The sequence below is a fragment of the Lissotriton vulgaris genome, unplaced genomic scaffold, assembly GCF_964263255.1.
Source record: "Lissotriton vulgaris unplaced genomic scaffold, aLisVul1.2 SCAFFOLD_5138, whole genome shotgun sequence".
Lineage (NCBI taxonomy): Eukaryota > Metazoa > Chordata > Amphibia > Caudata > Salamandridae > Lissotriton > Lissotriton vulgaris.
The window spans coordinates 80,766-106,869 of NW_028251995.1; the positions used below are offsets into that span (position 1 = coordinate 80,766).

The 26,104-nt window shown below is 50.8% G+C and overlaps 1 protein-coding gene across 1 annotated transcript in view; it reads left to right on the forward strand.

The window, feature by feature from the left end:
- Positions 1–26,104, forward strand: part of LOC147662697 (nuclear receptor-binding protein 2-like) — a gene marked incomplete at its 3' end in the record, with an annotated part of 73,898 nt that overhangs the window by 25,041 nt on the left and 22,753 nt on the right. Inside the window, exons 7-8 of the mRNA XM_086950970.1 lie at positions 17,827–17,916; positions 24,355–24,410. Of these exons, the coding sequence (XP_086807096.1) occupies positions 17,827–17,916; positions 24,355–24,410 (146 nt within the window). The remainder of the gene's footprint in view (positions 1–17,826; positions 17,917–24,354; positions 24,411–26,104) is intronic.

Here is a 26,104-nt window from a genome sequence, read left to right on the forward strand (position 1 = left end):
ACCGCCGCTGTGTGACGGTGTGTGTTCACGCAACTGGTAAGCACAGGAGTGCGAAATCTTTAACTTGGGGTTACGTGGGGGGGGTCGGACATGAGGGGGGGAGGGGGGGAAAAGTGTACTCGTGGGGGCTGGGTCAGGGCAAAGTTGCTAAGATCCGTGTTCGGGCTGTTGTGTGGTGGAGGGTCCTCGTGTGTGCGCGGCTGATTGTTGGTCGTGGCTTGTGCGTCGGGGGGAGTCAGTGCTGCCTACATTGAGGGGGGGGGGGCAACGCGGCGCATGTTCCTGCCTAAGGTGTCGCCGCTCGTGGGGCGCCTATCCTTCTCAGCTGTCTCTGCGTGAGCCCCCTGGCCTCGCCTTCCTCCCGCAGGGACACCAGGATATCATTCCATACTTGTGCGATCGGGAACTGCCTCAAACCCGCTATCTCTTCACTTCGCAGCGCCGTGCCCTCTGCTCTGGCCCAGTTGAGAAAGGATGTGTACCAGTGTGCGGGGGTTCTCTACTTTTCCAGTGCTTGGTGAGCAGGCGCTTGGCCGTGATAAGGCCTAGGTCCCAGAACCGGGCTAGCGTTTTATTTTGTTTAGTTCTCTTGTATAGCCCAAGAACGCATGCCTCCCACGTGTTGGGTAGCCCCGGGCCTGTGCTGTGCGTCAGGAGCGATGTCACCTCCCCCCAGTATGTGGACAGAGTCGGGCAGCTCCAGAGCATGTGTAGGATGTCGGCATCCAGCAGGTCGCACCTGGGACAGGCTGTGGTGTCTGTCGCGAAATACTTATTTATTCTGTCTGGCGACAGATATGCCTGATGCAGTATGTACAGTTAAATAGTGCGGAAGCGGGAGTTACGTGGGATGTTCACAGGGCTGGCTAGGACCAGTTTCCATTCTTTGTCTGTCCACCCCCTCCCCCGATGGGTCGCCCACTTGTCCCTGATCGGTTGTGTGGACCTCTGAGTGTGCATGAGGAGCGCCTGTGCCAGCCAGTGTGTAATGTGTGATCCCCTGCCCATAACATGTAGGTACTGGATCAAGTAATGAAGTTGTGGCTCCTCCTGGATGTCCCCCCAGGACTCCGTGTACGCCCTCACCACTGACGCGTGGAGCAGGAATTGCCCTGCTGGCAGGCCAGTGCTCACCGATAGTTCCGCAAAAGGAAGCAGGCCCCCTTCCGCGTAGAGGTCTCCCATCGTCTCCACTCCGGCAGCCACCCAGGGCTCCATGCTACGTGGTGACACCATCCCATTCCTCCGGGGGGTACCCAGCAGGGGAAGGGCGGGGGCATACGGTTTGACGTCCTTCGTCAACTTCAGGCAGCGAAGGAAACACTTGCGGGCTACGGCCACGTGCAAGGGCAGGGGGCGAGGCCCTTTGGTCAGTGGGTGAAACAGGGCACACACCTGCGGGTGTGTCCACTGGTGGTCCGCATTGGCGGTGTCGTCGAGGTGTGAGTCGCTAAGCCAGTACGTGACCCACTGCAGCTGTGCTGCCAGGTAGTATAACTCCATGTTGGGGACCGCCAGCCCCCCTTCTGCCGTCGGGGAGTACAACTTCGCCAGGGCTACTCGTGGGCGCCCTGTGTTCCAGATCAGGCCTCGGAGCATCACCTCCAGTTCGCGGAAGATCCTTGTGGGGACATAGAGCGGGACGTTCGCAAAGTGGTAGAGTAGTCTCGGTAGCGCAATCATTTTAGACAGAGCGATCCGGCTAGGTACATTCAACGGCAGGGTCCTCCAGAAGTTCATCTGGGCCCTCAGCGAGGACACGGCGCGCACCAGGTTGCCTTCAAGTATATTCTGCGGGTCTCTATAGATGTGGAGCCCGAGGTACTTGAACGTGGTCGGGTACCAGGTGAGCCGGGCGCCACCAAGGTGCACTTCACATTCCTCCAGGTCCGAGCTGAAGGCGTATACTCCGGACTTAGTCCAATTGACTCTGAGGCCCGATACCCCTTCAAATGCCCGGAATATGTCCGACAGTGTTGCAGGCACCGTCGTGAGGTCTCGCACATAGAGTAACAGGTCGTCCGCGTAGAGCGAGACCGTGTGCACCCCGTCCGCCAGCGGGATCCCCCATTCCACTCCCTTGTCCCTCAGTAGGGCCGCCAGGGGTTCGATCGCCAGGGAGAAGAGAAGGGGCGACAGGGGGCAGCCTTGTCTGGTACCCCTGCGCACCCGCACCGTCTCCGACAGCAGCTTACCCGTCCTTACGCGGACGTTCGGTCGTTGGTATAGCAGTCCGACCATATCCATGAAGGCATCCCCGACGCCGAGTTTGTTGAGCACCGCTCCCAAGTACGGCCACTCCACCGAGTCGAAGGCCTTCTCCAGGTCTAATACTAGACACCCCGACCTCGGCCAATGTAGTGTGGCCGCTTCCTGGACTCGAAAGAGACGTCGCAGGTTACGGGAAGTGCTCCTCGCCGGCATGAACCCGTTTTGGTCTGCATGCACCAGTGCCGGGACCTCTAGGGTCAGGCGGCGGGCCAGCAGGGAGGTGAACACTTTGTAGTCCGTGTTCAGCATGGCCAGGGGCCTATAGGACCCCATGCATGTGCCGTCCCTGTCTGGCTTCAGCAGCGAAACCAGGTTCGCCTCATTTAGAGAGTCCGGGAGCGCCGAGTCCTCAATCGCGTGTGTGTAGAGCTTGAGCATCTCCGGGACCAGTATGTCCGAGCAGGCCTTGAAAAACTCGGCGGGCAGGCCGTCGGGGCCGGGGGACTTGCCGTTGGACATTGCGAAGATGGCTTCTCGCAATTCCTCTTGGGTGAATGGGCCCCCTAAGTCCTCCTGCTGCGCGTTCGTCAGAGAAGGCAGTTGGATGTCAGCAAGGAAACCCTCTATGGTGGCCGTTGAGACCCTCAGCTGTGACTTGTATAGGGCCCGGTAGTGCCCCACAAACGCCTGGTGTATCTTGCTTTGTGTGTATACAATCTCCCCTCCAGTTGTCCGAATGGCGGATACTGGTTCCGTGCGGGATTCCTGTTTGACCAGCCAAGCCAGCAACCTCCCCGGTTTGTCGCCATGTTGGTGCACCCGCGCTGAGTCGGCCGCGAAGTTGACGTGTTTCAGTCTCTCTAGTAGCGCAGCGTGTTCCTCACGGGCCTCCCGTAGCCGGTCGCTCGCTCCTAGCACTGCCTCCCGCTCCCAAAGGAGCAGGTCCGCCTCCACCTTGCTTAGGTCCGCCTCCAACTTTTTCTGTATGCTCCCTTGTGTGCCTAAGCAATGACCCCATATCACCACTTTGAAGGCGTCCCACTCCACACTTGGGGAGGACGCCGTGCCCGAGTTGTCGGCGAAGTACTGCGCTACTCGGGCCTGTAGGGCGTCTCTGAAGGGTGCGTCGAGCAGTAGGGCGGGTTGTAGCCGCCACGAGGGTATGGGTGGATGTGGGCGTTCCCATGCTATTGTCAGCGTGTGTGGGTTGTGGTCTGAATGTGTCCGGCCGAGGTATTGCGACTCAGTAATGTGCGGTAGCATTTCTGTTGTCACCATGAATCTGTCCAGGCGGACATGTAGCGTGTGTGCCCCCGAGTAATATGAATATACCCTGGTGTCCGGGTTGTGTGCGCGCCATGCATCCCTGAGGTCCCACTGTGTCGCCCATCGTGCGAACGCCTGCGCAACCCCCAAAGAAGTAGCATCTGGCCTGGGCCGAGCGGTCCAGCGTAGGATCTAGCACTGTGTTGTAATCACCTCCCAGTACCCAGGGGACTCCGTGCCAGGGCGCCAATTTTTCCGATAGGTGTGTCAGGAAGCTTCCCTGGTCTGTGTTTGGAGAGTAAACGGACGCCAGAACTACTGGCTGCCCGTCCATCCGGCCCTTCACCAGTACATACCTCCCCCCCTGGTCAATGAGCACCTCAGACATTGTGAAGGGGGTGCCTGGCCTAACCCACAGTAGTGCCTCACGGGCAAACGAGGAGTATTCCGTGGCGTACAACTGACCCCTCCACCTGCGCCGCAGTGCAGCCACCTCCTCCCCACATAGGTGTGTCTCCTGCAGGAGTGCGATTTGTATATGCTGCCTTTTCAAGTAGGAATATATCTGGTATCTGCGCGCAGGTGTGTGCATTCCCCTGATGTTCCAGGTGCATATCTTAATCGAAGTCATACTAGCGGTGCGCACTCCTCCCCCTCCCTCGTACAAACAGCCGTTCCACTAGAGGCCCCCCCCTCGCCCTCCTCAGCATGTCCATCTCCACCCCCCGTAGTACACTTTGCATAGATCAGGTAGACATTAGGTGGGGGAAAAACAATAATCAACATTAACCAACTGTGGGCAAAACCCACTGAAATACCAAAGGGACCGTGGCGAAACGGGCCACCGTCCATAATCTCAATTGAGAGGGACAACAGTTCCAGTCTAAGGGGCAGTGCGCATAAGCACGGTTGAGGCTAAGAGGAAGTTAAGTCAGTTAATGGAGTTCCGGCTCCATCCCCGAGCCTCAGGGTGCAGGCCGTTTGCTGGCCACCGGCTGTGGACCGGCACATGACGTGTCTCTGGTCCCAAGGAGCCCCGTTTGTGTGGACCCCGGTCTCTTTTGGGGGGAAGGGCCGCAGTTCTGTGCGAGCTCTTGGCCCCAGTCAGGGAGGGCGCCTCTCCCCCCTAGGCCACACCTGCAGCCGGCCAAGGATGAGCACGGGTCAAGGGGCAACCCCACCATCATCAATCTCATCAGCCTTCAACGCCACTGAGGCAGTACTCACTGTGTCTGTGGTCCGCTGTCCATTCGGCAGGCAAGTGGGGTGGAGGAGTGCATTCCCAGTTGCACCCGGCGCTAGCTGTGCTTCAGCGTCTCGCCGGTCATTGCCGCATCCCCCTCGCCTGGGCGGTCCTGTTCCAGACTGCTCCTGTGGGGCTAGTGAATCAGGTCTGAGGTTTGCGGCGTGACCACCGGCAGGTCCACAGAGATCTGTGAGTTCGGGATCCCGTATATGGCTTCGTCGTCGTCGCTGGGCGCTGTCTGCTGCCCGTCCTCTGGGTGTGATTCCTGGGAGGGTGGGTTGCTGAGCTGGGAAACTTTCCGCATAGCGTCTCGCTGTTCCTGGAGCATTAGATCCAACGGGGGAGAGTGTCGTGACCCTCCCTCTGCCCGTTGGGACTGTTGTGTTCCGTGCCTCCGGCGGTGTCGTGGTCCGCGTCGCCTGGGCCTTGTCTCGCCCCCCCGATGGGTCTTGGGCGCCGTGTCCGTGCCTCCGTCCAGCCACTCGCTGACCTCCCCGGGGGTCCCGAAAAAGTACGTGTTGTCCCCCGCTACCACTCTCAGCTTTGCGGGGAAGAGCAGTGAGTATTTGAGGCCTGCGGTGCGCAGCCTCCTCTTAACTTCCAGGAAGTCATGTCTCTGGCGTTGCACCTGGATGGTGTAGTCGGGAAAAAACATGATCGCCGCATTGTCTATGCGGATTTCGCCCATTTTCCTCGCTTCCCGCAGCACTGCGTCTCGGTCCCTGTAGTTCAGTATCCTGAAGAGTAGTGGCCTTGGGTTGGTGCCGGTCGTGTAGGGCCTGGTCGGCACTCGGTGCGCTCGTTCTACTACAAAGTGGGGCGAGAGCGTGCCTTCTGGCAACAGGGTCCGTAGCCAGTCTTCCACATGTTGTGCAGGGTGGTTCCCTTCCCATTTTTCCGGGACACCCACGAGCCTGATGTTGTTGCGTCTCGCCCTCCCTTCCGCATCCTCGGCCCTGTCTTCCAGGAACTCTACCCTGTTCAGGAGATCCTGCACGTGCTTGTCCGTTTGGGCGAGTTTGGGCTCTATCTCTTTCACTGTGCCTTCCAGGGCTTTCGTTCGGTCGGACAGCTTCCTGTGATCGTCTCTCAGGAGGGTCAGGTCCACGGCCACGCCGTCTATCTTGGACTCCAGGGAGGTCCTGGTCTGCTGGAGCGATTGCTCCATTCGTTCGACGGCCGCCAGCACGCTGTCTAGTCTCGTGGCCAGTTGCTCGGCAGCCATTTTGTCGAGCTGCTTGTTCGTCTTCCCCTTCTGCTGGGCCCCACCAGTCCCGGTGCGGGTCCGCACTCCTCCTGACATGTGCGGTGGTGAACGACCAGCAGATTTATCGTCTCCGCCGTTCTGGTGGCTCCCCCGGGACCACCCCCGGCCTGGGTTGGGGGTTCGCTGGTCCTGATTCCTCCCCGGCCGCGGCTGGCGCTTTCGCGGGGTCCGTCAGGTCTTCGCCCCTCCGTGGCCCCAGAGGTAGCGGGCGCTCCAGTGGTCCGGGTGTCTCGCGTGAGGCAGGTCGTTCCCTCCTGGCCCCCCTTCCTCCCTGCACGTGTGCCTGTGCGGAGGGGGGGGGGGAGTTCGCAAATGCCTTTGCGTACGTCTTCACTGCGGGGGGGGGGGGGGATGCCCGCCGTGCCACCGGCTATCGATTGCGGGCCTGACCGGTGACAGTGGCGGCGAGTTGTGTGTGGCTTCCCTGCCCCAGTCTCTCCGTGCCTGCACCTTTGCCTGTGACTCCCGGCTGGCGCTCTTCGGCCTTCTCAGGCGTATCGGTGGCAGCTCTATCGGTCTTGTGGCGTGAGTGCCGGGTGTTGGGTCTTCGCCGCCTTCCTAGCGGTAGCGGGCTGCTGGTGGTCCCCGGGGAGCGTGGGCCTGGCGCGGTGGTGTGCAGTGGGTGGCCCCTCCTCCCTGGGCCCTCCGTGTCCGCCCGTGAGTCTGCAGCTCCCCGGGCAGCGCCTGGTGTCGGGCTGCGTCCCAGGGGTCTCCCGCCTCTCCCCCTTCTCACCGGGCAAGTCGTGTTCCCAGGCTGGGCTGCTGTGGGTTGTTGGCCGGGGCAGGGGCAGCGGCAGCGAGGCTGGTCGTTGCTGGTGCGGCGGCAGTCCGCTGGCGGCCTTCGAGGAGTGTGGGCCGGGGCCTTCACGCTCAGCACAAGCCTCGGTCTCTCGTGACCGCACCGCCGGTCAGGTGGCCACAGGGTCCGCAGGAGGGCCGTGGGACAGGCCGGGGTCCGGCCCGACGGAGCCTTAGGACAAAAGTCGGCCTGGCTGTCGGGATGGTCTCCGCGGGTGTCCGCCCGCAATTTCCGGCGGCCCTGATGCAAATTTGACGGATAACTGGCTCGGGGAAGGGGAGCTTTTCACAGAGCTCTACACGAACACGTCCTCCGCCATTGCGTGCTTAGCCACGCCCCCCATGTTTGTATTGTCTTAATGTACGTATAGCATTGTGGATGCAGGACAGAGTCCCACTGTTTCATTGTTTCCTTCTAAATCAATTTATTTAACTATTGAATAAATTTGCAAGTCCGGCTGGACCTTTTTGGTTATTATAGTGCATATTGTGGCCTATAATTATTATAGTTGTCAATTTCCTTGTCAAGGACCTTTGTTTCTCTTGCAATTGATACCCCAGGTCCTTGTTTACCTAGTGGGTTCCCTTGTTCTTTAAAATAGCATTCTTGCTCCATGGCACCTTTGTTACCACCTCTTCCACTGGAGAGAATGCTGTCTCTGCTGTCTTCAGCAGAAGAAGCGCAACCCCTCTGTCAGGCAGCCAGGCTCTCAGTATCATCAAATCAGTCATGGCATCAGTTCTTTCTGGACAGTTGATCCGGCTATCCAAATACCAGACAAAAGGCCAGACATGCAAAGCTTTATTGTATACGGAAACACGTCTATTCGGAGCTTGCAATAGCAGAACTCTTTTAGGCTATGCGCAAACCCCATTATAGAAGTCGGTAAAGTTTTACCAACTCCTAAAATGGGATTGTGACTGGTTAATGATGCATTATCGAGAAAGGAAGTTTTTTGAGCATCCCTTCCAACTGTCAAATCGGTGGCAGATTTATCTATGGTTTGCTGTCTAAAACTAATGAAGTAACTTGACTTCCAAATAGGGGTGCTAACTTATTTGCAAATAGAAAGGGGTCCTGTTTGTTCTTCTTCCCAAATAGGGGCACACGTTTCTGGATTAGTAGGCAATGGGCCATAGGACTTCTACATACTTTCAACAAAACAAAAAAAAAACACAAAAAAACTTTTTTTTAAAAAGCACCACCATTTCCTTTAAGGAAAACGAGCTGCGTTATATATATATTTTGTTTTTAAGCACTCACTGGGATGATGGTCTGCTGACACTTGCAGGCCACCATTCCTGTGAATTTGGCCAGTCAGAGTCACAATTTGCAACCAACCAAATTAATATTATTTAGCTAGGTTGAACTGCGACCCATTCCAATTCCGTATTTAACAAACAGACCTATTTGGGCATCATTTGGTTTTTAAAACCAGATTCTGGTCGCAAGAAAACTATTCTCAAATTGCTATCAGTTCTTTTCGACCAGAATAATTGTAAATCTGGCCCAAAATGCCATCATCCGATTCTGGTGGTGTTCCTGTGCCATCTGTAGCTGATCCGTGCAGGTTCTAACTCATTACTTGGGGAGGTACAACCTTCTCGAGCTTTGCCACTGGAGAAGCTGAAAGTCAACTCTGATATCAATTCTCCTGATTTTAAGCTTGAACTTGAGACTCTTCATCTTACTACTTTGTTCCACGTGTGATGTCTGAAGCTGCGGGAACTTGGAACTCACTTCCATTTTCTAAGCCTGCCTTTGAATTTACCGTATTTGTACCGCCCGTAAACACCCAGATTGAAGAAGGATCAGTTCTAAATAGCCAGGTTGGGAGCAGTTTCATAGAAGATAAGCGACACAGCTCAGAATAATTGTGTTTTTGGCAAGGGGTTCCACTTTTTGGCCATCAAGAGTCTACCAATGTCAGACTTCGTAATCCTTGTGACTTTGTGTTTCACTGCAGGGAACCAGTGTAATGCGACCAAGCTCCTAGAAATAGGGCGTGATGTGGAAGCCCAAGCACCAGACTGGCATGGGCGCATTGATCTATTTAACGCCAATGAGTGAAATAAAGGGAAGGACCTAGGGGAATGGCATTCTAGTAGTTCAAGCGTGAACCAGTCACTGCCTGGAATACAGAGCCTGGTCCAATGCAAAGTCTTGGTTACGAACTTTACTGACTGGGATGGGCAGTGTGGTAGTTAAACTGAGGGAGTAGCACCAATTTGGAATTCTGTATAATCTGAGTGGAGTTATGGTGAGTTTTTACTTCTCCAGTTCACATTCGCCAAAACAATTACGAGGTTTTGATTGTGCAGCCATCTGGACTTTTTTCAATATTGACAACTGCTGCAGTCCACCCTAGCTTGGAATGGAGCAGTTTCGGTGGTCCATCATGAACCGCCTAAACCCGATGGATACCAGTATTCCAATAGGATGAGCTCTTGAGCACCATTGGTAACTTACCAATTTAGTCTGCCATAGTTACTGGTGGAAGAGGTGTGGCGCAGCGGCTAGGGTTCCTGACTTCGACCATAGGGTTCACGGTTTGATCCCCGGAGCCGGCCGGCAGGTTAGCACAGCACCATGTGACGCTGGGCAATAGCTCGCTTAATCTTCCCGACTTCCCCCAGCGCCGGGACACCTCTCCAGAGGTAGCTATGCGCTTTACAAATGCTGGTATTTCATTTCATTTTACTGCAACCTCTGGCAAAGGGTAAGCCCAGCACCGCCATTGTCATTGGTTTTGGATTAGAAAGCTGAACATATGACAATTGGGCACAGAAATCCTGTGTGAACTCTGGACAGTCTTTCGAATAATGGAATACTGAATTGGTTATTTGGAGCTAATAATTTACAAAACTATGAAATCGTAACATCGTTTGCAGGGAGTCTGCTTTGGAACATTCAGAGAGTGTTGGTGAATAGACAGACACAAAGGCTAGAGTTCTGGGAGTCTTGTTTGCCTAGGTACTGACGGACGAGTATATCTTGATTTGATTCTGACCCATAGTAGAAAATCAAGTCCTATATATGTCCTTTTGCCAAGTCTATTGGGGCAGTGCCCACGTCACTTCACTATCAAGATATGTTATTTTGAGCATGATAACAGTTTAGAGTGAAAAAATAAGAAACAGAACCCACCCTTCTTCATCTCCTCCATAAAGGCTTCCTTCCCTTGTTGATGTGAGGGGCTCCTCTTAAGATCTTGGTGCATGCATGCCTGCTCACAATGTGCTCCATTGCAAATGCAGGGCTGCATTTTGGCAACTTGAAATTTAGGAAAGGGAAGACTGGAAAACGAATCTACCATTGACCTTATCTTTCTGTGAGACAAATGGATACACGTTTCCAATTAAGCGCATCTGACAAAAATATTTTTTTTTGTATTGGTCACCTGTGGTTCCTTTGTTGCCGCTTCGTCAATAGGTGGTCTTAAATTCTTCAGCTTCGACTCTGGTGTTACATTTTTTTCCAATAAAGTGGGGAAACCCTACCTGGCACAATAAATGGGACTTCAAGAGAAGAACCAAACCGGGTCACCTGTGTGCTGGCGGATACTTAGTCTGTCTAACGTACAAATGGTGCTACCGTAACTGGAAAGCCGCAGAGCCCTGAACATCGAGAGAGGAGTTGTATGTTTGTCTGGGTCCTTGTCTGACGTTCATTAGTCCGTTACTTTTCAGATGTTCATTTCAATTGGGATCCGGTACCACTGGCAGAAGTCTGTAATGGACAATTCTCTGCATAATCTTAATGGAGGCAGCGTCATCTGAACCGGAGCGCCACCCGAATCACTGTGGATCTCAGGCTTGTGGGTGAGGTTCAGCTGAGGTCTCAATGGATTAGTCCTAATGGGAAAAGGGGGACTGCACCGGCTTCAGTGCTGGATAATATTAAAACTCATAGCCTGTAGCCCACTATTCAAACAAAGTGCATGAAACAACATTTATAGAAAAATATATATTTTTGATTTATTATTCTCTCATTTTATACATACTGTTTATCCATTATTTTTGACAAGTCATTTAGATTACATACATTGATAGACATTAAATATCAGACATAATTAATTATCCATATATTACAAAAATAGATTTCATTATAATAAATAGTCAAACCACAGAATAATAAATTGCAAATGACCCTGTATGAATCTGTAACTACAATTGTTGCACTCTAATAAACTCAGTATACAACAAACAAGAGAGAAAGACAATTCTAATGTTTGTTAGCCCATTCTCTAGACATTGGTTTTAGTTGCTGGCTACCAACTCGTTTCGGCTGAGCCTTCGTCAAGGTTTTCTTTACCAGTGGTTACCAATGTAATTTCCTCTTAGTTAGATTTTTTGAGGTGACTATTGCTTACACATATTTTTCAATGAATTATCTGAATTTAAAATAATCTTCCGTCCTTAATGTATGTCTGAGTTGAACAACTGACGGAAGACATATGGTGTAGCTGCCTTCTGAGAACTTCTGTTTTCACACTGTGGAGGATATTCCGTCTATTTCCCAAGGTGGCTATTATTTCAATCCGTATGTTGTAAATCTCTTTCGGTAGTTGCAGTTTTTATTGTGGATAGACAATATTAGTAATTCTCCTCCAAAGGCACTTAGTCAGGCAACGATCTTGAACCTTGCTTCCTAGGTAAAGGATTACCCTCATCTGGCTCCCGGTCAGTTTGCGGTAAAAGTCAACAGGGCTTTTGAGACGGTTGTATGATACACCCACGCATAAACCATTCACGCCTAAACAACACCGTCTGAACCACAAACCCATCATTACTACTCGTGCCTTTACTAGGCATGCCTTTAGAGTGAATTCTGTTGTAAAGGCATGATTGCTAAAGGGATATGCATTTACTTATTTATAAAGTTTTATATAGAGCGAACAAGACCCGTGAGGGTATCTAAGCACTTTACAAGGAGGGATTAGATACATCAATACAAGACAGAAATACAGTGCCTTTACAGAAACATAAACGTAGGCGAGTAATAAATGTAGGAGCACAATTTTGTTAAGAGCTCAGACAGAGGTGGTCGAGATCAATCAAGTAGTAGTTCAACAGGTAAGTTCGATTGATATATAGTATAATGATGACTATTAGTCTAACCATTTAGACATTAGGAATGATTTCACCTTTGATTTGAAGGAGGCAGTAGAGTGAATCGAACGAATTTCCTTCGGAAGAAAATTCCAGATTTTCGGTGCGATGCCTGAGAAAGCTCTGTTGCATGTTTTCTTCTTGCAGAATCTCTGTGGTTTCAGAAGCATGGTAAATTGCACACCCCAGCTCCCCCCCCCCCGCCCTATGCCCTAACACCTGATACCCGAACCCTGCAATCCACCCTTAAAACTACCCTGACTCCTCACCCTAAGACCGAACACTGGCCCCCTGTCCAAAAAATAACCCCACCCCGCCGCCCAGAGCCTTAAAACTGTCCCCCACCTCTAAAAAACTGCCCCTTCCCCCACCCTGAGGCCTAAAACCCTGCCATAAACTACCCTGACCCCAGCCCCCTGTTTTCAGCTTTAAAACTGACCCCCACCCTTAAACCCCCGTCCACCCTCCCACCCCCTATCCTGAGCCCTAAAACCAACCCCACCCCTAAAAATGCCCCGGCCCCAGCCCCACTTACCAGGCCGCGTCCCGGAGCTTCCTCTCCCGATCATTTTGTGATCATTTATCAGGAGGTACGGGAACATTCTGTTCGCTCATTCAGGCCACCTGGTCTTTATGCTGCCACTGTGAAAGACAGCGGAGAGGTGCTGAGGACCGGGACTCCCTCAGCCAGTGGCAACTTAATACCATTCATTTGCCCCACTGCGTCATATTTCTGCAGAGTGCCGTGGTCTGTAGCCTTACTGGGAGTGAAGCTCTTGATGGATGCCCACATATCCTAACTTAGGTGGTCATTAGGATCACGGAAGGACTTGAGTCCGTCCACGACCCCCAGAGTAGGAGAGAACGTCCGCATGGGATGTGGCGTTCCCTCCGTGCTTCCAGCTGTACCCGCTGCAATTTTAAAAATGCATGCACCACATTTACGTGCACAAAGCGGCAGGCACCACGCGGTGCCTGCTGCTTTGTTCACACAAATGCAGGGGGGTACCATAGGTACCCCACATGTGCACCGCCCACCCCCCCTTCACCCAGGGGGCCCGCAACGGCCCCCCGAAGTGAAGGTCCGTATGCTTTTCCACGGCGGAAAAGCCGCAGCGGAAAAGCATACATTTTACACCATCCTAATATGGCTGGTGGTGTCTGATAGACACCGCCAGCCATGTTAAAGCTTTTCCGCCGCGGTCAGAAGGCGACCGCGGCAGAAAGGCTGCGGACGGATTTCAAGACCCACCGCCATCCTAATATGGCCGTGGGTCTTTCGAGGCTCCGCAGCGGTTTTCCCGCATCCTCCGGGCCGGCGGTGGCTTCCGCCGGCCCATAGGATGCGGGAAAACCTCTATCATAATCGGCACTTAAGTTTCCGAGAACTTTATCCATTGTTTGCTTAAGAGCCGCACATTGGGAATAAGGGGAAATTTGCTACCGATCTTTGTATATTTGCTTTTTGTATCAGAATAGTGGCTACTACAATTTAGTTGATGCACAGCCTGGTCTTCCCTAACATGGCTGTTGGTGATGGCAACCAGGAATAGGTGATAGGCCCTTATCGAGGCCAGGCTGATGTCCGCTGTAGAGGAGAACCCACCCTTCAGTGACCAATGCATATCCTGTATCAGTGGCCACCGTAAACACTTCCTCTCTCTCCTTCAACATAGGCTTAACGTGGAGCTATATTTCTACAATAATTGGAGTACTTTATCCTGTAAAGTGTTAAGGTTCTGGATACTTGTAAAACAGTTTGGCTGTTGATGGAGCCTAGAGAAAGTGATGTCTGGTGGTTTCATATCGGCTGAGTCATGAAACTGCTCCACGTTTCAATTCAGATATCTAGGAGAATGAGTGCTTATGGCCGAAAGGGTTTGAACACAACAGTGGCCTTGCATCTTAAGGTCCTACTCTACTACTAACTTTAGAGACAGACAGTTTTAGAAGCGACCATTCATTGGACGTGTTTTCGGTCACACAAGGACTTCATTGTAGACATAGGTGGCCCTGGCACACAGCTGAGGGCTCTCAGGTTATCTGTGTAGCTGAAGTAATCCATCACCTATTCTGTCTGCTCGCTCACTTCTGTTGGACTCTCCAGATAATATTGTCTTCTGTGTAGACAAGACTTGTGAACCACCATCTATCTCTCTGTGTGACACTCACCTGTGCAGAGTGTACATTATCTGTAGGAGTTTGCCTTTCAAGTAGCTAGTAGCAAAGTCACTCCTATCTGCCAATGCATGTGCTTCTTCTCTGCAGGCTTGCATAGCCCAGCCTTTCTACCCTGACATACGCACATCTTCCAAGAAGCATAGCACGTATCCCAGCCATGTTTACTTCCCTAGAAGCCATGGGCAATCTAGAAGGATGTTTGTCGAATTTTCGGGGTTGGTTGAATTGACCCGCCACACCGCTGGCTGAAATAGTCCTAAAGTCGCTTCCAGAAAATCATTCTTAAGGCAGTGAATTAAATAGAGAAGATCTGCCCTGCATAGCATCTATGGATTGTATGCACTTATCCTTGCCCAGTCTTCAGTGTATCCTGCACCAGAAGGAGTTCTTTTACAGGTTGGTACCAATGATATATTGACTCCGCAGGAATGGACTAGAATTATTGGGTATTTTGAGGTAAGGGATGGGGGTTGCGATTATTGTTGGTCGAAGGGATGGCATTAAGGTAGTGGTATGTAGAAGTAATGATGGATGTAGAAATGACATAAAATTGCATAGATGAGACTACTACTGTTTGGATAAAGGCATTTATTTGCTTTCCGTGTTGGAAGTGAAGGAACTCTTCCTATCTGATGGAGGTGATGAAAAATATTTTTGCTTTATCTATTTACTTATGGTGGAAAAGCATGGTCTTTGTCAGATAGTAGGCCTAAGTTGCGTACATTTTCGACATGTTTTGCCTGGGACCCAGTGTATCTGGCTTGTTGAAAAGGAGAGGATTGGTGTTGACTGGGCGCATTAGCAGAATGTTGGTCTTTAAGCCACTAAGGCAGAGCCGGGTCTACAACATCCAAACTTTTACGTGGTTTTGCCAGGCTGCCACTTGACGCCCATCTCCTGGCCGATCTTATGGGTTGTGTTGAAGGTGTTAATGTATCTGCATCATGGGAAATCCAGTACTGTAGGTCCCCACAGGGCTGGCCACCAACCAGCTGGCATTACCTCCTGCAGATGCATTGCATTACCCCCCCATTGCTTTGGAAGCAACATTTACTGCCCCATCCCCCATCCCAACCCCCTTGATTTACAAGCTGTGTCAACTGCTTCGGAAGCCCCTCCTCAAACTCCTTTGTTAGGTCTCTGCCTCAGACAACTTCAGCTGTTTGGTGGCGAGACCTATGTTGCTAAAATATAACATCTACTTGAATGGACTTTGGCTCCTCTCCTCCATCTTGAATGGACAGCTTTATAGTCTCTCGATTTACTGCTTTCAATCCAATTGCATTTCTCCTTTTATGTTTGCCCCGCTCAGGATCATTTGGTTTCACAGTGTTCTGACTGGATGAGATGTAGCCTTCCACCGCATGCTAGAAGGGGACACTTTTTTCTTTCGTTTCAAGCACTCCATTGACGTGCATGTTTTGCCTTCATGTCCCTTTTTACTGGAACTCCAAACCGTGTGCTCTGTTATCACATCAATATGCTCTGTTATCACCCATTTCTTCCATGCTCCGTCCTACCCCCTGTGTTTTCATTTATTTTTTAAACGGCCCAGTAGCTGCCAATTGCTGCCTGGCCACTTGCATCCCTTTTCACTCTTTTTTTAAAACTATGTAATTTACTGTTCTAACAGGGCTATAACTGGAAAGGGTTTTCTTCAATAGGAAACACGTTTTCATATTACTGGCCATATGCGTGCTTGAAACTCGACATATGTATTCATATGCCTGTGCCAACAAGCACTGATACAGCCAATAGCTCAACCCTTTAAAGCTGATATTGGCCTCGTTAGTGCTTTTTTTTTTTTTTTAGTTCAAAATGATTTTATTGAATTTTAGCAGAGAAAAAACACAGAAATACATACAGAAAAAATTACAAGTTATATCATTAAATTACATGTAAGTGAGTAAGAACAATCATAAATAAGCAGTCACAAATAAATCACAACGCAAAGTACAATCGTCAATCAAAGGATAACTAAAAACAGGAGGGGAAGGAAGGAAGGGGAGGGAAGAAGGGAAAGGGGAAATATACATTTCATCGCATAATAAATTAGATAAATAGAGTTACCAATAAAAAGCTAAAAAAAATAGTATAATAATTAATAAATAAAATAGTAACAGTGAAAGAACATGAATCATAACTTTACATATGAATCAATAGGAGACCAAAAAGATTGAAAATGCATAGAATTATGATGAACACCTTGTAATGATAATTGAGCACCTCTTCTTGTAAAGATAATCCAAGACCACCAAGCATGAACTGAGAGAGAAGTGGCATCCTTCCAACAAAAAAGTATGTTAGTGCTTATTTTAAAGCTGCAGTAACTGCTGGAGGTGCTTCCTCAAACCCATTAGAAGCTGCATTGACTGCTAAGAAGCCTTTAGTACTCCTTACCCCCTTTTGAAGCTGCATGAAAGGCCAAGAGACCCCAATTGGTCCCCGTTACAAGCTTTATTAACTACTTTGGAATCATCTCCTCAACCTCTTTACAAGATGTATTAACTGTGAAAAACCTGTATTCTTTGCTGATTGATGTCTATTAATTACCAGACAGACCTTAACTTGCCGATTTATAAACTGTATTGCTAAGGAAGCACTCCCTCAATCTCTTTACTCTCAGCGTTAACTGCTAATAACCTGTGTTCTCGCTCTAGGATTATATGCCTAGAAGACTCCACCGTGAGCCGGTGCACATAGCACCGCAGCACTAGGAGAGCCAAAGTTCTGTCCACCTTCCAGCAGTCTGAGAGCGGGCTGCGAGGATGGTCTACGTGGTTCTCCTTCACAGTTCAAATGTACCTCCATATCCGTGGAGTGCCGGGCCCTACCCAGGACGATGTTCACAGATCTCACCATCCTTCCTTCTCCATATCAACTGCTTTAAGTGACAGAGCACCTGTCTCCCTAAAAGCTGCTTAGACCGCAGGTTGCAGTCCTCGCAGGGTGCCAAGGCGCTTGGTAATGCAGAGGCATCCTGGAAGTCATGCTTGGCTAACATGGATTTCAAGATCTTACTACCCTCTGAGCTTGCAGGGGGGTTAAGAGTTTGATCAGAAAGGACAGGAGTAGAACTGGGGAACTGATGGGGGCATGTACCATGGCATAGGCAGGCCAGATTTGCTTCCCTGACTACAACCATCTCCTGTTTAGTCCTCCGTTTTTTTTCTGTTGCCTTGAAATAAGGTTCACTTTCAAAGCAGGATATAACCATAAATATTTAGGTTTAAATATGTATGCCCTACTTTTCTTTTTACATTCTCTTCTACCATCTTCATTTTTCTGTTTTCATTTCTTGTGTGTCGTGGGTTAGAAATTGGGAACCGTGTGGGGTTGGTGTATAAATAAGGTCAAAATATGGGATGCTATTGTGATTATTAGGCCAATGTTTATAATTTAGTTTTTTTTAATCAATTTGTGTGACAGTTTGACCTGGAATACTTTAATACTTCCATTGTCTTGGCTAGATGACAAAACGTAAATAAAATTAATGCAAATGCATATTTGGTGATGTTGATCATTACACATATGGGTCTGTAGTGTTTTCTGCAATCGTTCTCCTTGTTCACGGTGCAGGAATAGGCTCTTCTGCTGTCTGTTGTCAGTGGTCTTGTTTACGATTGTGGAGTACCCTCATGCTTTACAAGCCTGTTTGTAGGGCGTGGTGAGGGTTATTTAGGTTTTACTTGGGTTGCTAGCAGAGTATTTTTACTGGGGTAACTCTTCTTACCCCTCTCTGTAGAACTCCCGGTCCCTGATGAGATGCGCAGCCCAGTGAAGGTCCAGCGGGAGGAACACCGGACATTACACTTCTTTCCACCGGAATATGGATGTAAGTGTTTTTGTGTCTCGGGGATGGAGAATTGCGTCTGCCTAGGGCAATGTGGGCGGCGGCATCCTTCATCACATGTACTCCTTCCCTTTCTTGCATGGCCTTCCTCCCTTCAGTATCCTGTGTGCATCCTTTTTCACACTTTTTTTTTAACAACTTAATTTACTGTTCTAACAGGGCTGTCCACCATGCTAGAATGGTAAGTTCAAATGGCTGCCATGCTCAAGATGCATGCATGCATGTGCTTCATGGCGCATGGCGGCCATCTTGGAAAGGGTTTTCTTCAATAGAAAACACATTTAAATTTTACAGGACATGTGTGTGCTTGCAACTCTGCCTTTGTATTTATATGCTTGTGTGAACAAGCACTGGTAAAGTTAATAGCGCTCGGTGCCCACTCTGATCAGCGATCACACTCGGCAACTCTGGGCATTAGCTTGCCTCATCCTCACTAACGGCCCCACCAGACCGCCGGGGATGCCTGGTCTCACCCTGGAGATACCCACTATGGGACCATCTCTCAGGGAAGCCAGGAAGGGTTTCGCAGCGGTCGAAGCGCCTTGGGACCCTACGGGTAAGTAGTGCGCTATATAAATGCCTATACATTTACATTTACATTTACAACCATTTAAAGCGGATATTGGCCTTACTAGTGCTTATTTTACAAGCTACAGTAACTGCTGGGAGGTGCTTCCACAACCCCATTAGAAGCTGCATTGACAACTAATAAGCCTTTAGTACCCCTTTCCCTTAATGGTCTTCTAGCCTTCTCTACCTGATCACCTTCCATGTTCTGCACCCCCCCCACTCTTCAATGCAATATCTTTCACTTTGTGTCCTCCTTCCCTTCAATGAGTGGACACATTGTCTGCCCTGTGTGGCTTTCTTCCATTGCTTGCATGATCTTCTCCTTTCACTGCATGGTCCTCTTTAGTTCACCTCATTGACTTCCTCCCTTCTCTGCATGGCTTCCTTCCCTTAACGTCGTAGTTCCTGGTCTCCCCCTCCGTGGCCCCCTTCTCATTTCTTCACTTTGCATTTCGATTCCCTCCACTGTACCCTTGCCCTCTGTGCGTGGTTTCCCCCTTCCCTGCATGATTTAATTCCCTTCTCGCTAGGGTCTCCTTCCTTTCCCTTCCCTTCTCTTCTCTTCTTGTACTCTTCCTCCATCACCCTGATTGAAATCCTTGTTCTGGATTTTCATCGATTTTCCGGTGAGCCTGTTTACTTCCTGTCCCTCTGCTCCCTCTCCCATTCCCTCGGTGCAGAGTTGGGGCAGACCAGAGTAGAGTTGGATAGAGTTCTGGCCAGACTGACGGCGTCCTTCTCCCTATTTATAAGTTCAAATTGGGCCCAATTCTGATTCTTCTTTCGATAACTATTGGATGCAGTATCTGTCACTTTAAAATCATAATAGCAGACGTGAAGCTGTGGATAGCTATGGATGGGAGAAGTTAGGTGAAACACAGGGACTAAGTCATAACTCAGTGGGACTTATCCTAAATTCTGTCCATATCCTCTATGGCTTACCCTGTTCCTCAGATCTAATAGAGACTACTAGCCACAGATCCCTCCACGTAGAATCATCCCCAGGCGTGAGACTGAATCCGGAAACTTTTTGCCACAGCATCCCTGCGTGCCGGGGGCGGGTCGACATTTCGCAACTCCGCCCAGGCGTCATCCGCATACGTGATGTCAGCAAGGTCACATAAGACCCACCACGCTGCGCCTACGTCAGTTTTTTCCTTTTCCGCGTTCAACGCAGATCAGATCCTTGCTACAGGGTGGCCCTCTCTAAGGCCGAGGTGATGCCGCTATGGCGCCAGCAGAAGCTGGACCGTGCAGAGCCACAGGGGTCGGTGGACCCTCCTCGTCCCGCTCCGGGTCGGGGGAGGACCCCTCGTCCCTCTCCAGGCCCCTCTCGTCCCTCCCCACAGGTGATTGCCTCATCGAAGGGCGAGTCAGATGTTGACTCGTCCCTGGCACCACCTCATGGGTTTCCGGGCAATCTACGCATTCTGGTCCACGGCTGGCAGGGGGCTTCGTGTCACTCCCCAGGCCCGTCTCGTTCCCCACGCCTCGGCGGGGGTCGGGTCGGTGTAGTTCCGGCGCCGTCCTGGGGCCGGTAGGGCGTCTCCAGTCCCGCTCCGGTCTCCGGTGCGGGGTGACTTGGAGGAGCCTTGTCCAGTGACGCCGGATGGTGCCGACGTCCTGCCTCAGGCAGCGGACTCTACGGGTCCGCTCAGGGGTTGTACCGCGGATTCGTCCTCAGACGCTCCTTCTCCAGAGGCAAGATGTATATTGGTGTCGTCCTCACCGGAGACGGGTCGCCGTGTGGTGTCTTTTTCAACGGTGTCGAAGGGCTGCTCCCCGCCCTTCCTGAGGCAGAAGTGTTCAGTCGGAAGAGCGGCAGATCCCTCATTCTTCGGCTCCTTCTGACTTCCAGGTCTGGCCCTTGCCCGTCCCGCTTGGCATAGGGGACGGTCGCCTTAGTTTGCAGCCGTCGCCCATGGAGGAACTGCTTTCTCCACCGCGGGGCCCTACGGAGGCGGATGCGGCCTTCCGTCACACGGTGTCCACGGCTGTGGTCATCCTGCGTATGGGTGATCCGGTGGCTCACTTTTCGGCGGACCATCTTTTGGAGGTCCTCCACCAAGGCTCTGGTGGGAGGGAAATCTTACTTCCCTTTGAAGGTTTACTCCTTTCTTCCTTGACGGGGGCTTGGAGGCGTCCAGCCTCAGGGGACCCGGTGCCTCAACCTCTTTTGCACCGGCACCTCCCTGCGCCACATGACCTGGCGTGTCTTTCCCTGCACCCCTTGGCCGCCAGCCCACTTTTGTGGACTGCTTTTCCCTCCCTGCCGCCACTGATGACCCCGCCATCCCGAGAGGCCTGCTGGCTGGACTTTTGGGGGCGCCACATGTTCGCCTCGACCAGCGCTGTCCTGCGGGCCCTTAACACCTTGTGTGTGCTGGCTAGGGCCTCCTCCTGTTTGTGGGACTAGGCTGAGTCTCTGCGATCCGTGGCGTCCCAGGAGTCTGATCAGATGGACTTGCAGCATCATGCTTTGGATGGCTGGGAGCTTGCGGCATTTATTCTCCTCACCGCTCTGGACATCTCTGAGGTGCTCTGCCGGGCCATGGCTTTCTCTGTCACTCTCCGTTGCGAGGCTTGGCTTCGGGACGGAGTATTCCCTGAGAATATTCGGGAGCGACTCATTGACCTTCCGTTTGATGGCAGCCTGTTGCTTAATGCCCTGGCCGACCCCGCCATCCAGAGGCTCTTGGCAAGGCTCCATCCTCCTCCTCCTCCTCCTCCGTGACTCCTGAGTTGGGTTGATTCTGGGCCTTCTTAGGCCGGTTGTTCTGGCTGTGGACTATATTTTCTAGCCGTTGCGTCCTTCTTGGGACTTTGGCTTTGTTGGCCGCTGGACGGCCCTTTTGTTGATTGTGTGTGTTCTGCAGGAGTTGTTGCGCAGACCTGGCCCTGAGATTAGGCCTTCTGCTTTGCTTGGGCTGCTCGTCAAGCCTGCCACGGGGGTGTTTTTTCCCCATGGCTCTTTTGTTTTCTCCTCTGCTGCAGAAGTTCTTCCAAAGAGGGTTATCATGTCTTGGGACTTACCGTTTCCTATGTGGGGTAGTGCTGGCTGTCATATGGCTTGCGCTCTGCTAGGGTATTCTGGTCGCCTTCTGGTGCCTGTTTCTCCATGGCATTTGCTTTTGCTTTTCTTCCTGAGGGCGTGTGCGCGGCCACTCCTGGTGGTGTGCCCGGGCATCTCCTCCTCTCCCTACTCCTGTCCTGAGGTCTGGGATGATCCTGTGTTGTCCCTTGCCAGGCACCGCCTACTCGGCCTTCCTGGAGCCTCGGTCTGTTCTTCTTGCTTCTGGCGGTTTTTGAGCTGCTGGTGCTGTTCTGGCTGGCAGGTTGCTCTCCATTTGGAGTGGATGTGCCTTCTTTTCCCTCAATTCCTTGGGCCCTCTAGTCTTCTTCTTCCGCTTTTCCTGTCTTGGCATTGGGCGGAAGCTATGTTGCCTTGCAGGGGAGTGGGGTGCTTTGGCATCTCCGGCCTTGCCCTTTGTTCCTCTGCTGTGAGTGTGCAAGCCTTTTCAGCCTTCTTTTCCCTCTCACATCCCCTGGGGGGCAGTGGGGTTCTGCTTGTGGGTATTCCCTTGCCTGGCAAGGGCGAGGTTCTACCTGGTCCACAGTTCTGGTCCCCTGTGGGGACCTCTGTTATGTATTGGCTGGTGGGGTCCGTTCGCAGACCCTCCCTGCCAGAGGGTACTGCTAGGGTATCTATTCTATGTGAAGGAATCTGCAGCTAGTAGTCGCTATCAGATGTACGAGTTACTTACCTTCGGTAACGATGTATCTGGTAGAGATAATTCTAGCCGCAGATTCCTTCACGGCACGCCCACCCTCCCCTATTCTGTAAGGACCCTTTGGCTGGTCTTCGGTACTCGCCTCCCGGTAGAGGGCTGTGTCTCCTGTGAGTGCCTTCTTGTTCTTGACGGGTGGCTCCGTCTGGAGGCGGTTAATTCCTCCTTTGGTTCTTGGAGGATGGGGTTCTGGTGTTCCGGTGCCCTGCTGCTCTGGCTCCTCCAGGTTTGGGGGGGGATTGCTTTCTATCCCTGTCCTTCCTCCCCTCCCTTCCTTCCATTGCTATCCTCTGATTAAGGGTCATCTGGCCATGTCTTGCCCTTGTTCCTTGTGGGTGGTTGACCTCTATGTTGGGATGGCTTGGAGGTTTGTTGTCCCTGTCTGTCTTGGGACTGGTCCCATTCCTTGCTCAGGATGGGGTGGTAGGTTTACTGCGTGTGCCATGACTTTATGCATGTTCTTGCCTCCGGGGCACAGGGATGGATGGTTGTCTATGTGCTGGCAGGTTGACTGCGCAGGGTTCTGCTTCTTCTTTCCTATTTCCCTGCCTTTGGGTTCTGTGGTGTTGACACTACTTTGGTGGTGGTGTTAGCCATTGTTTCTTTGCAATTTTTCTGCTCTTCGCAGACTGTTCCCATACCTCCACAGTTTATCTGGTGGTTCCGCGTTGTGGTGCTGAAAAGTTCTCTGAAGAAAACTGCCGTAGGCGCCCTGAGGTGGATCTTATGTGACCTCACTGACGTCACTTACGTGGACGACGCCTGGGCGGAGTCACGTGATGTCGCCCCGCCTCCGGCCCGCAGTGATGCTGTGGCAAAAAGTTTCCGGATCCAGTCTCATGCCTGGGGATAATTCTACGTGAAGGAATCTGTGGCTAGAATCGTCTCTACCAGATACATCGTTACCAAAGGTAAGTAACTCGTACTTTAACACAAACACCAGTGCTTATGATACATGTTCTGATTGGTGCCTGGGACAGCTATTATTCTGTAGAGCAGAAAACCCTACCATACACTTTTTCCAAGTAGCAGGAGATGCAGATTTCGATTTTCCACAGATATATACCTAGAGTCCCACCCTTCACAGACCTCCGATTCTTCTCCTTCAGATCAGATTACTGATGACCTCAGTCTATACCTCTGGGTGGTCATCATGGACAAGTACTGTGCTCTTCCGCTCTACTTGCAATGAAAGAACTGCATATGTAAACAAGCGGCATCATGCTAAAGGGTGCAAAACCACAATTAATACCCGTGACCCTCCCACAGGATCTTGGCACACTGGCCTCAACCACAATGCCATTCATGATCTAACAAACCAGGCTCTGAAGCCAGCAGCCGGGCAGAAGTCTAGGCCTCCTGGGTGACGCCCGATATATAGAGGCTGAGGAATCAGACAGCTCATGCTACCGTTAGCTGCAACTCTTCGAATCACTCGTACTAGGTAGCATGCGTTACATTTTGAAAAGAATAAGCACTGGTGCCCCACATGTTTGCTCTGAGACCTCAGACAAGGCTATCGAATGTCAGGGGTGCCAAATCCCAAGGCTGCATATCTTTCACTCTAGCAACAGAAATTGCCACAGTGGTGGTGGTCTCGATAAAGCCCATTTGGAAGCCGCGGAGAGAATCCATCCATCCGTACACTCCTGGCCTTACTCTTCTCTTTAGCCCCGATTAAAATCCTTGTCCTGGATTTTCATTGACTTTCCGCAAAGCTACTTACTACCTCTACTCCCTCTTCCATTCTCCCAACACCCTAAGTAGTTTTATTTGTTTTTGGTAAGTACTGATATTAATTGCTAGTTTATGTTAAGTACACTTTTTTGTTGTTTTCTGATGTACTAATGCTTTTTATTTAAATCCTGCAATATTAGAACCTTCATTTTGAGTTCACTCAATGTAAAAGTAAGATAACAACGAATAGCAATTGATATCTGTAGTCTTTGTAAACATTTACAACAGATAATTACTGTTAGGTACAGTAGCAGGAGCTGAGTTGTCTCTTCCTAGCTAACCAGCAGTGTTCATCCTCTGTCCCCCCTCTGCCTGGACTTTTCAGCTATCCAAGATGGAACCACGGTGGACATTTTCTCTTTCGGGATCTGTGCGCTCGAGGTAAAGAAACCTACTTGGACAGGTTTAATTTAATTTATTTACCACTTAACAACATATAACTAAACGGTTGCTAACAGTGTTGTTGGGGTATGGCTTTGTAGCACTGATGGATGTTTGGGGTACATTCACCCATCTGCACTTTCACCCATCTGCACTTTCACCCATCTGCACATTCACCCATCTGCACATTCACCCATCTGCACATTCACCCATCTGCACATTCACCCATCTGCACATTCACCCATCTGCACATTCACCCATCTGCACATTCACCCATCTGCACATAAACCCATCTGAACATAAACCCATCTGCGTACTCACCCATCTGCGTACTCACCCATCTGCGTACTCGCCCATCTGCATACTCGCCCATCTGCGTATTCCCCCCATCTGCGTATTCCCCCCATCTGCGTATTCCCCCCATCTGCGTATTCCCCCCATCTGCGTATTCCCCCCATCTGCGTATTCCCCCCCATCTGCGTATTCCCCCCCATCTGCGTATTCACCCCCATCTGCGTATTACCCCCATCTGCTTATTACCCCCATCTGCTTATTACGCCCATCTGTACTTTTGCTCATCTGCACATACACCCATGTGCATTTTCCCCTATCTGCACATTCATCCATCGGCACATTCGCCCATCGGCACATTCGCCCATCTTCATATTCGCCCATCTCCATATTCAATCATCTGCGTATTCGCCCATCTGCTTATTCGCCCATCTGCTTATTCGCCCATCTGCGTATACACCCATCTGCGCTACACCCATCTGCGCATACACCCATCTGCATTTTCCCCTATCTGCACATTCAACCATCTGTGTATTCACCGATCAGCATATTCACCATTTGCACATTCGCCCATCTGCATACATATACCTAAACTCTATGGCATTCTGGTGGCCCGGGTGTGATATATCCGAGCTGTGTTGTGTGAATGTGATCTGTTGTAATGTTTTCAGGTGGGTGGTTTTGTATGATGCGACTTAAAGGTTCGTACTTCTGGGAGCCCCGCGATAGGCAAGGATCTATATCCTCTCTCAGGCTCTTTGTTAGCGCTCCTGCTCTTTCTTTATATGAGCAGCGAAAGAAGCCGCGAGAGCAGGTAGGGATTTCACCAGGGTCGCGCCTTTGGTCACATTTTGCATTTTGAAATTGGGAAATGCAGGATTGTGATTCTGCCTCTGCTAAGGTCACAGTTGAACATCTCCGTCACCCTGTCTGCGAAAGGATAACCACCCTACACACACACACACACACACTCCTAAGTTACATTCCGTTACGCGTTTAAAACGTACACTTTCACTGTCGCAGAGTAATTAAAACAAAGTACTTATATATTTTTTAAAGGTATTAATTTGGTGTTTTTTCGAGTGTGGGATGCAGCACAAAACCTCCACTTTAAAAATAAAATACAAGCATCGATTTCCAGTTGCATAGTGAGGACTTGCTGAAGGAACAAAAGTATCTTTCACCGTGCCAGTTGCTACTATAGATTTTCATTTAGAACCCAACACCCTTGCATTAAGGCAACCAAGCAGAGGTGATTTAATTTCCATAGATAGAAAGCTTCTGCTTGCCCTTATCTCTTGCCGCCCTGGGCGGATGTGTGAATGTGTCCTTTTGGGCCAGCTCTGCTTTCTGTTTGCTATTTTATTATATGGCTTTGCAAGGACCGTGTGAATGGATAGACG